At 40.1% G+C, this 15003-nt stretch overlaps 1 protein-coding gene across 1 annotated transcript; it reads left to right on the forward strand.

The window, feature by feature from the left end:
- Positions 1–7595: 7595 nt before the first annotated feature.
- Positions 7596–14693, forward strand: zbtb8b (zinc finger and BTB domain containing 8B). Its single transcript, XM_015387157.1, has 5 exons — positions 7596–7831; positions 8172–8358; positions 9847–10771; positions 10883–11061; positions 14095–14693. Exons 2-5 carry the CDS (start codon positions 8185–8187, stop codon positions 14407–14409), a joined length of 1593 nt encoding a protein of 530 aa, XP_015242643.1. The 5' UTR covers positions 7596–7831; positions 8172–8184; the 3' UTR covers positions 14410–14693.
- Positions 14694–15003: the final 310 nt, after the last annotated feature.

A 15003-nucleotide genomic window follows, 5' to 3' on the forward strand; every position in this document is an offset into this window, starting at 1 on the left:
ACTGAAAGTGTTTTATCATTATCTCCCTTCTATCTCCTCTTACTTTCATCTTTTCTCCTTTTTTTTCCATTGCAGTGTCCATAAAATCTGTAAAACTCCCTTCGTGAATTATAATAAAGCAATTTATATGCATGAAACAAGCAAAACACTATGGCTATAGCCCTACTGCTTCACTTGTGAAAGTAAAATCTGTTGGGCTCTTTTTGGCATCAAGACAATTCTTATTGCCACATTGCCAGACAGGACAAAAAAAAAACGTTGCAATGTTGCAAAGCATAACATATATGCAAAACATATGTTCTTTTAAAGTAAAGCTATTGAAACACTGCAATCTAGAGAACAATGGAAAACGAGAAAATCCACAACACAGGGAAAAAAACCAAGACACTACAACCTTTAGCTAAGTAGACCTTAAATCCAACCTTTTAGATAGCAACATCCAAAAACATCAAGAATCAGTCCATTGTGCAATCAAAAAGGTACTGTTGTTGTTTTAACTTTTAAATTGACAAGTAAGTGACTCATCAGTTGTATTTGGCATGTGAGAGTCTCATATTTCAACTATTAAAGCGTTAATTAACACTATAAAACACTATTGCAAAGCTGCAAAAATCAAAACAGATGGGCAATCACTTAAGCTATTATTGATCGCAAAGAGTTCATGTTTGGACATAGCTTTCAGGGCTCTGCAGATGTTCACTCCTTTCAAGACAACTATTAGCCATGCACCTTTTTAATAGAATAAAATAGAATAGAATAGAATAGAATAGAATAGAATAGAATAGAATAGAATAGAATTGAGTTTAATTTGGCACAGTGTACAGAGTAAGACTTGTAAGACTTCAGACCAGGTTGGACATCCCCCTTCTAGAGGTAAAATAACCTTCAACATAATGCCATAAGAACAATCAATTGTTTTAGATCAAAGCATATGTATGTCTTAGAGAGTTTAGTCAAAGTCTGGACCTCAATCAAATTGAGCATTTGTGGCAAGACTTGAAAACAGTGTTCAAAGACTCCCTATTTCCATTGTGCTTGAGCTCTTCTACTAAGAAAAATTGGCAAAAAAAAAATGTTGTCTCCGATTCTGTAAGGCTGGTAGACACAGGCCCCTGAAAGACATGTAACTGTAATTACAGCCTACAGTGGTTCTCCAAAGATTTAGCTTTTGGGGGTTGATTATAAAATCTAAATTCTAATGAACTGACTCACAGTTTGAAGTTCTCTCTTGATAAAATGTTACATGCACATTACTGTATGTTGACTTCTGAGGTCTTGGCTAAAGTAAGGATTTGTGAAGCTGATTTACTACAGTAAAGGATGCTTTGATCCTTAGCTGTGGCATAGACAGCCAGCCAGCCAGCGCGGAGGCTCTGTGTTACCGGAAGCTGGCAGTCTGGGATGGCTCCCTTTGCCACTCTGCTTTAAGGCTAAATATACAATGATAAATAGGCTGGTAGATATAATTCTGACTCATGCAGAAAGAAAAGAAAGGACAGAGCGAGAGACAGGCGTCTCCAGAACATAGAGGAATATTAAGTAGTAATTACAGAGAGATAGATGGTCAGAGAAAGACGCGGTTCCCCCCCTCTTGCTTTTCTCTTTCTTTCCTTCTCCCACCACAGAAAGTGGCGTCTCCAAACTAAAGAGGGGCGCCCACTATATTAGACTTGAAATGATTGGCTATGATTGCATTATTTGATCCTGTGAAAGATAAAAGGACACTAACACATACTCCCCACATGTCTTTATGTGGCACTCAGCGATCAATGTCTCCTCAAAAACCAAACACGAGCCCCTTTTTTTTCAAAACATCCTTACACAGGAATCTATAAATGATTCAAACTTAAACATTGTCTTTATCTTTTCAACTGAGTGCTCTCGAACACATAAGTATGCCCCACACACACACAAACAAACACACACACATGCTCCACTATGTACTCGACTTCACCACCAGTCCACCGCACTCCTCTCGAAGCTCTTTGATCCCCGGTCGAGGGTCCTCTCCGCGGTGCCTCCGTCTGAATTCCAGAGATTCTGGGATAATTCAAACGTTTCACGGCACATACTTGGTCCCCCCAGGAGACAGTGGCGGAGATGGAAAATGCCACCATGGTCCCCGGCTCACTCTCCCTCCATTGTCTCTACTCTTTAATCAGGCCCTCTCTGCGGCTCCCGCTGCCACCGTGGTGTGTTGTCTCAGCCTGGGAAAATGCCGGCCTAAGTGGCTGTTATGAGCTGAGGCGCAGACCACAGAGACCCAGTGGAGTGCTGCTGGAGCCCTCTGTGCCAGCCATAGGTCTCCAAGTGGCTTTCGCGCACAATGAGTGAGGTCCTGCCTTTGGAGGTGACCTTACATAACAGCGATCGCTACATCTATTTACATTTCTGTCCGGGCTTCCTCTGGTAAATCATGCACCATCGTAATCACAGGCATGAGGCAAAACCCAATCATATATCACCGATGTTATTTGTTCTTAAAGGGTTGCTGGGTGTAAACTGGCCATAAACTGTCACCCTTGTTGGCGGCATTGTAGGAACTTCACGGTCATTGCTTCGCTGTGGAAGGCCTGCAGGAGAGGGAGTTTCCTGCCATGAAGTCAACAAATGACCAAAACAAAAGCTCTTGTGTTCGCCTGAGGCATAGTGAGAAGAAGGTCAGCACCCAGAAGTATCCCTAAACTCAACCTAATTATGTTTTGTTTAGGGTTTGACTCCTGGCAGATGGGTCAACCAGCCTTTGATGCCTTCATCCGGACAGAGTGCTTCCTTAGCATCACGTTTACAAGGCCTAACTGAACCCCTGTTGGTTTATGATACTTTATATTTAGCGCAAATAAGCATGAATAGTTTTTTCTTTTTTTTTTACGAGGTACCATAAATTGTCTTGTGCAAAGAGCGGACTGCAGTTCATGTGTGACGCTTCTGTGGTTCCATCAGGCCAACACAAGCCTTTGTGTTCACACTGTTTGCCATGGGAAAATATCTGAAACAAATAAGTTGCCTAGTTGGTACCCATCGGGGCAAAAAAAACACTTCTTAAAGCTGTGGATTGTGCTTTGAGGGTGTGGTGCAGCTCTAAAGGAACTACTTGTTTATCCCTGCCGTGTCTGAAAATGAGAAAGGAACTATTTTCTTTCCAAAATGGAAGGCAAATAAACAAGTATTCATGTGTAGACAATGAGGGCAGGCTAAAGTGCTGCTGCAAGCTCAAAGTGGCATGAGAGGGAGAGGAGGTGATGATCCTTAAAACCAGTGCCATGGCTTTTTTTTTTTATAACTAATAATAATCATTTTAAAGGCAACAAAGAGCTTAGTAAATGCTGTTTTTTTCTTTAATCAAGGCATGTATTTTAATTTCTTTATTTCTAGTCACAGTGACTTACAAAAAGTATCAGTAACCCTTGAATATTTTGCTACATTACCACATTAATGTTCTCTGTATTTTATATGATATACCAATGCAAAGTAATGTTTAATCAATGGTTTGCATATTTTTTGACAAGCAGAAGCTGATATGCATTGTGCATATAATAAGGATTATATGCACTGTACTGTATATACATGCATATCTCAATACTCTGCTGAACTACCTTTTATAGCTACAGCCAGCATTCATTGCAGAATTTGCATATTTTTATGTCTTTTTTATTCCGTCCTCTACACTGCATCTCTTAAAATATATATAAAAAAGAACCACCCTCTCTACTTTTAAAGAAAATGCACATGCACAACCCTGTACCGGCTCTCGAGAGGGAATAGCTTTTAAATGCGTGCAAGAGCGTGCACAAGCCCATTTCTCCTCGTGCAAGCTCTATTTAAAAGTTTCTATTTGCATCGTTCATATAAGCTTACTTCCAAAAGAAGATTTGTAATTTTTCCGCTATGTCAGACTCACCACCCGTAGGTGAAAATGGAGATGAGCAGGTAGGACGGCCTTACATAAACATATCACTTATTTTGATGATCCACCGAGAAAAAGAATATCCTCCACTATACCTTTAAACGACAAAGCTTACAGCCCATAAATTCTGCAAAGTCTTTTTACTTTGGTGACCTTGAAGATTATCAAATTATTACTAAACCATTTAATTGCAGCTTTGGGTTTCTGTTTAGGGTCACTATCATGTTGAAATGTCTACTAGCCTCCAACTTGTTTTCCTCCATTGTTGCTCTGTATTGACCTTTATCTGTCTCTGCAAAAAACTCCAGGAGTGACTCACTGCAGAGGCGGTGCGCCACCAATTTTACAATCAGTGCTTAGCACACACCTAAAGTCTGTCTCAGTAGGAGTTTAATGAAGTCTTATTAGAGCCACTTACCTTTGGTTTAGGTTCCTCATGCAACAATGTTAGGATTAGCGTTAGCACTTAGGGTAGGGAATTAAACAAAGGTATTCAGTTAGACTTTGGTGAAAAAAATTCCATGAAATTAAGGTTTGTGTTTCTGCCAAACCTTCTGATTGTAAGCTTTTTTTGTGTGTCACAAAACTTTATTAGCAAAAATAAAGATCCAGCCAACAAAGAACAGTGTTTAAACATCTTTAACAATAGACATATGTGTAAAATAATAGCTTGTAAATTGTAGAGGTGATCGATACCGGGAATTTTCCTTGGCCTCGACCCAATACCAAGGAAATAAAGGGTCGCTATCGTCAACATTGATGCTGACACTTTTTTATAGTTAAGGTTGATGTTTCATGAAACTGTTGACCTTTAGGTGCTTTTTTTTACTTTTACTTTATTATTACAATTAAAACAATTAAACATTAGCCAAACAAAGTTTTAAAGCTATTTAAAACAAAACAAAATTAGCACAACACAATAAATTTTGCTTGTTTGGCTGCTATAACTGAGCCTCATGATGGTGCAATATGATGGCAGGAGAGGAGGGTGAGCGGCGAAGTGCTGTGACACAAACAGGAAAAAAAGTATTGATATTTTCAATGGAGAGTTATTCAATATCAGTACCAGTGTTGGGAACGATGTCAGTGATTTGAGGATCGAACCGAGAAACTGAGAATACTTTAAAAATTTGAAATCCCTTAAGTTTTGGATTAAAATAATTTAATTAAAGATTTAAAAATCCAATAATGATTCGTAGTAGAGCGCCTCTCATAAACTCTGACCAGCTGCAGCTTTCCTACCAGATAAAAAAAGAATCTCCACAGCATGTTGCTGCCACAGCCATGTTTCACAAATGGGTGACGTTGTCAGGGTGATGTTCTTTTCTGTTTTTGAGCCATACTTTTAGAGCCAAGTTACATGCAGGCAAGAAAGTTCAGGATTGTAGCATTTCACCACCGAATCTCCTTTTACATGTTTTCTCCACCATCCGTGATTTTCCTCTTCTCTGTTCGCTTTGCTAATTTTTGTGTTGTCTACCATTTGCAAACTGCAAATGGGATTTTTCTCTGCTGTTCCTTCAGCAATTAGTCTTTTTACAAGCATTTCTTGTGGAGTCTCTCTGAACAGATTCTACTGAATAAGCAATATATCAAGCAAACTACTATGGTCAAAGGACATCTTGGCTAATTGCCTTATTAATACTCTCCTTACCTGACCTGGATAGCCATATCTAGCCACGTTTTCTATATCCATTTTTAAACAATGAACTGAAAAGGAATTGTTTAAAGTTTTGGATATAATTTTATGACCTAATCCTGCTTTAAACTGCATCTTGATTTTATCTCTCCGCGCTCTGATGTTTTTCCTTTGTTTGCCATGATGTTTGTTCTTTAAGTTTTCCTAACGAACCTCTCAGCTTTCACTTCAGCTTTTTGAATTTACTCTGAATTCTCTTTTAATTTGTGGATTTTATTATTTGGGGTCAGAAGGCAATAGGTTGCGTTACATGAAATCATGTTGCAGAATTTTCTGATTTTGATTTGAAAAAAACAAAACTTAAAGAATAAAGAAAAACTACTAAACAGTGTGAACCCTCGTTATTTCCATTAATAAATATGCACACATATTTTCTGGTCCTTCCCCTACTATCCAAATACAAGCTATAAAGTTTTTATTTAATACACTACTGATACCGCCAGGGACATGCTCAGGCTGCAGCGTATCATTCGGTCTGAAGGGAGGGTTATTGGCTGCAGTCTTCCTTCACTTCTTGTGCTCTACTGTATACCTCCGGAGCTCTGAGACGAGCAGGAAAAATTGCAGCTGACCCCTCCCAACCTGGCAAAAACCATTCTAGACTCTTCCATCAGACAGGAGGCAAAGGTCCATCAGAAGCAAAGCCACCCACCACAAAGACAGTATCTTCCCACTTTCCACTAGCCTCATTAAAAAGGATCAAGTGCCATACTGACACATCACCCTTGTAAATAATACAAAAATGACAGCCCATGTAAATACATATCATTGCTGTATATTTTTAGTTTCTACCAAAATGCTCCTTCTCCTTCCCTTCATATCCCTATATAGTATAATGTATATTTGTTTGTTCAACATTTCATATGTCCAAATGTATTTATGTTAACTGCATGTTTATCTTTATGATAAAACCTTATCACCAAAAGCAAATTTCTTGTTCATGTAGCACGCGACTTGGTGGTATGCCTCTGATTTATGACTCTGATCATCAAAGCTGAGTAAATAAATAACTAAATTAATAAACTTTTAAAACATATGATCTGCTTTATATGGTGGTGTGGTCTTCATTCCAGCTAATTGCTTACTGGAAGCAAACGAAACCCAACAACATGGCATGTGAAAACCTGCATGTTTGTAATTATGTTGCACCATTCAGTCACAGCTTGACTTTTTTTTTTTTTTTTAGGAACATTTGTAAACATTTCCGAAGCAACTTCCATAGTTTTTAAAATGTGTTTCTGTTTTACTTGATGGAACATTTCACTCTCTTATTTCTCTTTCTTCCTACCCCAGATGTGCAAAATATTTTCCTCGGGCTGCAGACAAATCAATTTAGCATCCATAACTACTGTAGATAGTGCAGTTTATTTCCAACTAATATTTTCAACCACTCGCAGCGTTATTGCTCAGTCGAGTAATATTATTTAGTTGGACACTATGACAGAGACAGAACTAAAACCACTAAAACTAAAGTAAAGAAATAGAAACATGGCAAAAGAGGTGGAATTAAGATAAGAAAGGAAGAGGATTATACAAGGTACAAAAATCAGTATTAAATAGAATAATTAATGACAGAAACAGAAGGGAAGAAGTAATAATGATCAGATTACCTATCATACCTATTCAAATTTCAATTAATATTTAATAGGGAGGAAAGATAATGATAAATGTGAAGGATGTGGAGAAAAATAAAATGTAAAACTTGTACTGATGAACTGTAAAACTTATGAACATGAAAGGGAGAAATTACGAAGGATGGTTGAAAGGACAGGCCAAAAATGAAGTCTTAAAGGAATATTGGAAAATGAAGGAAATATAAAGTATATTCACAGATTAAGGAAGGCATTATTTATTTATCTTCAGAAAACAAAATAAAAAATAGAATTTGATGTAAGGTAATGTTGCTGCACACTCATGTACAGTAGGTGGCGGTATGCACCTTAAAGTTGCTTGCGATCCTCCATAATAGAAAAGAAGAAGGAGAAGAACCACTAAAACTAATTTCTAATGTTTATTATTGTCAGATGTTTCCAAAGAGAAGGCGGTGATGGAGCGCTGAAAATAACGGGACCCGCGCTCGGTGAAATGATTGGACGAACAGAATGCCGTCATTGCTAAGCGAAAGCGGAAGTCCTCTCCTCAGTAGGCATGGGACAATGAACCCTTGCCAGATACTGTGTTTCTCTCGCGACTAGGGTTATTTTGGAGTCTTATCGAATATAAAGGTAACCGTATCACAGAAAGATGATAACTTTCTTTAGTAAAATGCGTAGAGACAGTTCTTCCTAAACCGTGTTGTGTCTCTCGATGGAGTATTAGCAGCTAGCTCCTAAGTGCTAGCTGCACAGGCTATCGTGTTAGCAAACAGTGCTGAACGGTTAATGTTTTAACTGGCAACAATATTGAATTTGAAGGTAGTTAACATAGTTAAACGCGTATTACAAATATTTATTGGTTTGGTTAAAACATGTTCTGGGTCTGTTGCCTTAAGTTAATGTCAGTTATTGATAGCTTTCAGACAATATTCATGGTTTTTACTGTAGGGTTTGTTTCTCTTCCTGTTAGGGACACCGAAACCATGGAGGTTCCCTGTTATCTGTCCAAACTGATGTTTGAGCTCAATGAACAGCGAAAGCGAGACTTCTTCTGTGATTGCAGCATCCTGGTGGAGGGGCGTGTTTTTAAAGCCCACCGGAATGTGCTATTTGCTGGTAGCGGCTATTTCCGGGCTCTCCTGGTTCACTACCTGCAGGTGAGGATATATAAACCATAGATGATACCCATCTATAGAAATTGTGGTGGCCCGGGGGGTTGGAGACGAGGTGAGGACAGGGAGGAGGCTAGTCTGAGGGGAGTCAAACCGGGTGAACTGGTTTGACAAGTGCAGTGCTCTAACCACTAGGCTACATGTTTATGAATGAAATAAAATCTAGACATTTAAATAGGAATAACATTTAGAGATGTCTTAAAAATATGCTATTGATATTTTCAACTAACTTTAGATTCCCCCCCAAAATTAAAAGCAATCCACTGGACTTGGTTTCTGAGTTTTTTTTTTTTTATGACTTTAGTGAGACAATTTTTATGCTTTTTACATTTTCTTCGTTAAACTACTTCTCTTACGTCATCAGACATGCTCAGTGCAATCTGGCAAAATATGATTAAACCATGTTTCTCTGCATTTTAGTTGTTGTTTTTTTCTTTTGATTGCGCACTATATAGCATAAGGTTAAAATGAAATGAAAACATAAAACTCAAAAAGACTAGATTTATTTTTAAATCCAAAGCCATGAAAGTTTGCCGCCGGAAGTAGTGTAGGATCCCATTTCTGGTGCAGATCGGGTGGAGACAAGTGATGAAACAGAAAGGATTTTAAGGAATTTATTTTCTCAGGAAATACATTATTAACCTTAAACACATTATATTTTATTACGTTTACTATTTTTGGGGAGGGAAAAGTCATTGAGGTATTTTTAACAAAATAAAGTCGAGGACAAGCCGAATGCATATCTGGATGCGCAAATGAGCTGATGGTGCATGCGCAGAACGGATCGTGCTCCCGGTACGGATCCGGTAGTGACAAATGGGTCCGCCACTTAATAATAGGGGCTGTTGGGGTTCTTTCATAGCCTGTAATACCCGATACCTGTCTATGTCTCTGAAACAGGGGTTGTTAGAGGGAATTGTTGGCCTGGCTGAACAGACGAGTTTCTGTTTCCCTGTATGAGAGTTGCGATCATAGTGGGAAGGAATCCAATCTATCGCTGCATTGTAGGTTTTTGAAAGGTGAAATCTGGGTCCACCCCCTCTGTTTAAGGTTTTTTCTTTCTTAGCTTTCTTAAGCTTCCTGGATAGTAAGCGAAACGTCTTCAAACTTGACTGAGAATCTTCACCAGCAAACTGTAGATTAATTTATTGACCTTTTAGGCTTTAAATGTGTCAATGATTTATTTAATGATTTATAATTCTAATCTCTTTATGTATTCATCTCTTTCAGGTCCACGTTGCTTTAAAACATCCATGCAACCGTTATGTTTTTCCTTTATCTTTCTCTAAATGACACACTTATCTATTGTGTCTTTTTGAGTCAGTGTTCAGTCCTATTATATTTTAGTGTGTAATTGAATCTTACAGAGCTTTAAATAGGTACACAGTATACATTTTTACACTGCTGTCTCAGATATGATAACAGTGATGTTCTTTTTTAAGTTGTTTTTAAGTCTGGAACATCTTTTCTCAGGACAACGGACAGCGCTACAGCACAGCCTCGTTGGACATCGTAACAGCCGATGCCTTCTCCGCCATCCTTGATTTCCTCTACTCTGGTCGCTTGGCTCTTAACAGCAACAATGTCATAGAGGTGATGTCAGCAGCTAGCTACCTGCAAATGACTGACCTGGTGAACTTCTGTAAGGAGTACATCCACTCCTCTTTGGAGATCTGCAACAAGGAGAGGGAGAAGAGCATGCAGAAAGAGAACAAGTCGGACAATGGAGCGATCGGACCTGCAGACAGTGGAACTCCTTCTTTAACCATCTCAGGTGGTGAAGGTGTAGCAGGGACAAGTTCAGAGGCTGCGGAGGTGGATGGAGGGTCGAGCTTAGGTCCCGAAGCTGGGACCTCATCTAGGACCGCGTTGTCCACGGGTGTCGCCATCCCTGCAGGCTCCAGTAAAAACATGGACAGTGCCTACTCCTCTAGGGAGGGGTTCACCTCTGGCAGTGAAGAACAAAAGGGCCACATGGATCAGACCAATCTCTCCTCCTCCTCCTCGTCTGCCTTGACTCCAGAGTTGGTGAACCCGAAAATAGAGTATGATCCCGATGAGGAACTGGTAGAGTCCCCAGACACCAAAGACCTTGCCTCTTATCCTGGGCCCCCTCTACATGGTTCACACCACAGCAGGTTACATCTCCAAAGTCCCTCAGTCTCCAATGAGCGCTCCTCTTTAGGATACAGCCCTTCATTTAATGCCCGACAGCTGATGGAGATCCTATCCAGAGGGGATGCTCCCCGGGGCCCCAGTCCCCAGGGGGACAGGGCAGGTCAGCGCTTCGCCCAAGGACTCGGAGGCAGCACAGCAGGAAGCAGAATGGATGAAAGTTTAGGCTTTGTTGGGTCATCTATCATGGAGATCCAGTCCGATTGGCTCAGCGAGGATACAGGTAAATACCTCAGTCAGTCTAGCTCTATAGCATCTTTATGTCCCAGTCAAATAACGTAAATTTTATAACGGCAGGAAGGGATATATTGGTTTGTTTTTCCTTCCCCTGTAGGTGATGGCTTGGTCGTGCCAGTTAAACTCCATAAGTGTCCTTTCTGTCCATACACTGCCAAGCAGAAAGGAATCATGAAGAGACACATTCGCTGCCACACAGGAGAGAGGCCTTTCCCCTGTCCCATGTGTGGCAAGAGGTTTACACGGCAGGAGCATCTCCGCACCCACGCCCTTAGTGTGAGAGCCAAGTTTCTGTCTGTCTGTCCTGTGTCTTAGTTCCACAGATGCTACACAGATTAACTCCTTTACCCTGAGTTCTTTGGTAGAACAGTGGTGATCTTGGAAGTTTGCTCTGGGTTCTTATCACATTTAAATGCTATCTTAAGAGCTTCTTTTGAATGAATGGGACCATTCTTTGCTCCAGTGTGTAAAAATACGTTTGCATCCATGGTCCATTTTATTTGTTCTCAGATTGAAGCATAGCACACTGTTCCATTATATTGTGTGGGCGATACAGGCTACAGATGCAGTGTGGCATACAGTTTGAACACTGATAGCCCCCCTCTGCCTCTGCAGCAATACTGGCAGATCTCGTTTGTAGCTTTTCAAGGGAGATCTGTAGATATAGTGCTGCCTAAGTAGGAACTTTCTACCACGGTAACATTAAAAGGACACCTTTAAGTTTTAGCCTTTAGCTGAGATGCAGTTACGTTTTTATGCGCAACATTCCTCTTAACTGATCTAAATCTTGGTTTATCAGAAATTTAAAATCTGTTTACATGAACACTAATTAAAATGATCTGATCATGACCTTGTCATGTATCCATGTACCAAACATTTGATCAGATTAAATAATTTAAGTATGCACAGAACTTCCTAGTTTTCCGGAAATTAATTAGTAGTAGAAGAAGAAGCTCTCTCTTTTGAAAACAAACCCGTACTTTTCCACTTATCCTCAACTTTAGCTGTACTTTGGGCCTGCCTGCCACATTTCTTTTACTTTAGTTATTAAGTTCGTGTCTGTTGATGTAGTTTTTTTTCTATATGGACATTCATTGTGACTGCCGACCTGTCCAGGGTGTACCCCCCTCTCACCCGTAGACAGCTGGAGCTGCACCAGCACCCCTCACGACCCCACTTGGGATTAAGCGTGTCAGAAAAAAATGGATAGATGGACATTCATCGCATCATACTTTTGTCATTGGTGCTCATTTTAGTTAAAAGCTCATCAGTACCTTACGCTAACACTCCTTTGCTACAGGAGTAGAGGCAGGATGGCATGTTCATCCCAATGGGTGTGTACATGGACACCAATCCAAAAGGCGTTAGGAAAAAAAAAACACTTATCTTACAGAATAAAATTTCTTTCCAATCAGGCCAAATCAATTATAATCTTCAGTCTGCCATGTTTACATGACACAGTTTCAATCTGACCGTTTGTTTTCATGTAAAGGTAGTTGGTGTCCCTACCGTCACCGAGCCTCCTGCTCTGAGAAACAGCCAGTAACATACCAGAGAGAAAGTATTTCCGTATGAGGGCACAAATAATCAGAGGTTTTTTAGCTAAAAGAACTATGCATGTGTTTTATTAAACTAATATAACGATTTTAATACCTTAAGGAGATGTGTCAGACCGTTTAAATGGAAAAATTAAAACTCATTAAATGTGATTACCTGTAGTATTAAAATACAAGTGAAATTTTTTGTCAAGTGAAATAACACGTGGAACCACTTTGAAAACTGTTTCTGGTCATTTGTAAAGCTTGGAAGGAAGGGTGGCTCATAGAGGTGGAGAAAAGCCACTGAATGAGAAAATACAAATTCTGAAATAGAAATTACTTGTAATGGAGGAATTTAGGAGATGGCTGCTGCCTGTTGATGGGAAAGATTGGGAAGGATTTTATAGTGTTTGTAAAAGAACAAATTAAGCTTGGTTCGGTGGCTGTCAAAGCTTGTGAGGAGATACTCAAAGTGCTTCTTACAAAAACGCCTGACATCTGTAGCCTCAGCCAGGACAGGATATACCTTGATAAACAATGCCAGAAAAGAGAGAAAATAATTTTTGGAATTAAGAGAAAAGCTTTAGAAAACCGATCAAGAAGAAAGAAATGTTGGCGGCGGCCTTCAGATGGATCAAATCTAGCGCACTTATGGCTCAAAAGATAAGCATATCTAATATTCAAAGAAAACGGTAGAAGGACAGATTCAGTAAACTAAAATCAAGCTTTAACCAAATATTTTGTTATCGATGTACCATATTCTGCAGCATTTATCATTCTGTGTAGTTTTTGCAGCAGGTGTTTTGTCTTTTCGTTGTACTGAATCTTAAATTAATCTTCTCAAGGCACTTTAAAATACATCGACTTTCCAGAGTTCGTCTTTACATATTTAGCTGAACTGTCATGGCTTCTCCTTGATGGCAAAAAAAAAAATGTTTTAAAAAGCTTTACAAAGCATTAAATCATATTTACTCATTTCTGCAGTAACCCTGATTATCTTCTAATAGTTTTGGTGTTATTCATGTAGAGCAGGGGTGTCAAACTGGTTCCAGAAAGGGCCGTGTGGCTGCATGTTTTCTTTCCAACCAAGTATTAGCACACAAGACTCCATTCATCTCATCAAGGGAGTCCAATCTGAGCATGATGACTTGATGATATGAATGGATCTGGTGTGCTATTGCTTGGTTGGAAAGAAAACCTGCAGCCACACAGCCCTTTCTGGAACAACTTTGACACCTGTGATGTAGAGCAACCATTCTTTTTTAGATCTTCAGACACCTCTTTGCCATTCGGTGCCAGGTTGAGCTTTTAGTGACCAGCATGTGTGCGATAACTCGACGGGTAAATGGGGAGTAATTTGGTTGTTTTCAGATAGAGGTGTACTCACTTCTGTTGCAGTTAAGCATTTATCCCTTTGTGTCGTGTTATTTCTGGGTGAAGGAGCTGTTATATTTGTCCTAGACATAGTTTGTTGCCTCCTAAGCAGCATTTAATTCCTTTTTCCTAATTTCTTTTTTACTATTTTTTTCTTGAGTTGTTTTTTTAAATCAAGGTAAACTCCATCCTCCCACAAGCAATCTCTCACAAAGCGCATATATTCCAATAGTAACATCAGATAACACATGAATCCCTCCTGCAAAGACATTTCCTTGCTTTCTGTACAGCGCTGCATAGAATCCGCATCAATGATGATCAGCAATCATCTCAAAAGTTTAAAAGCATTAATTCATACCAACTGTCCAAATAAAACCCACTGTGTGTTCGGTCACAGGTTCACAGGCACTACTGGCCAGTATCGTGCAAGAGCTGCAGGCGAACCTTCACCGGGTCGGGCGTTTCCCCTGGATTGAAGCGCTTCAGCATCTGCGACAGCTGCAACTGCGTGACCACCACTCACGAGGACTCTGCGCCTGTGGACCCCTCGAGCCAGCAGGAGCCCATGGTGCGTACGGACGGAACCACAGACTGGTCGAGCTTTATGGACGATGTGGACGAGGTGGAGGTGGGCAGAGTGGAGGACCTGGTGGAGAAACAGATAATGGAGAGACAGTTGGCCGAGTGCTCGGATGTCAGTCATACACTGTGAATTCACCGAAACAGAGCCTCACATCATATCTGTGAGGTTATTAATTTATTCTCTCATTCGGGTCCAGATTATTCTGTCCAGAGCTGCCTGCCATTGTGTGCCAGTGGTTTGTCAGATGCAGGAAACTTGCAGCAACTGTTCAGATGTTACTACATTTCAAAGATGTATAATGCAAACAGAAAGTATTCACACCTCTCCACTTTTTCCATATTTATGCTGAATGTGTTCCCATGATCATCACAGTTGGGTAGTGTCGTTCGCTTAACATCCTACCAGCAAATCGCATGGCGGGTAACAGAGCTCCACCCCTGTCCCTTCACCATCAGGTAGAAGGAGCTAATGTCTGCGGCTTGTCAGATTAAACTTAGCTTTGCAAATCTGGATTTTACAAAGCGGCGCCAAAATATTAAATCTTCCAGTGCGGGGAGTCCAGGAGCTACAGCTGGATAAGGGTTGCTTCTGACCAGGACAAAACTGTTCCGCTTTGGGGGAATCACAAGAGGAGGGCAAAGGATTTGACAATTCTTTAAGGGATAAATGAAAATTGCTTTTTCAAAAGCTACCCACAAACCTCTTAAAGTCATAGGAAAATCC

This window comes from Cyprinodon variegatus, unplaced genomic scaffold (assembly GCF_000732505.1).
Source record: "Cyprinodon variegatus isolate N-32 unplaced genomic scaffold, C_variegatus-1.0 Scaffold387, whole genome shotgun sequence".
NCBI classification, from domain to species: domain Eukaryota; kingdom Metazoa; phylum Chordata; class Actinopteri; order Cyprinodontiformes; family Cyprinodontidae; genus Cyprinodon; species Cyprinodon variegatus.

Excerpts from the sequence above, each read along its gene's own strand:
- zbtb8b (XM_015387157.1), top strand. The coding sequence starts at position 8,185 with ATGGAGGTTCCCTGTTATCTGTCCAAACTGATGTTTGAGCTCAATGAA. Across the intron at positions 8,359-9,846 it reads TCCTGGTTCACTACCTGCAG|GACAACGGACAGCGCTACAG; the intron begins GTGAGGATATAT and ends ATCTTTTCTCAG. Across the intron at positions 11,062-14,094 it reads TCCGCACCCACGCCCTTAGT|GTTCACAGGCACTACTGGCC; the intron begins GTGAGAGCCAAG and ends GTTCGGTCACAG.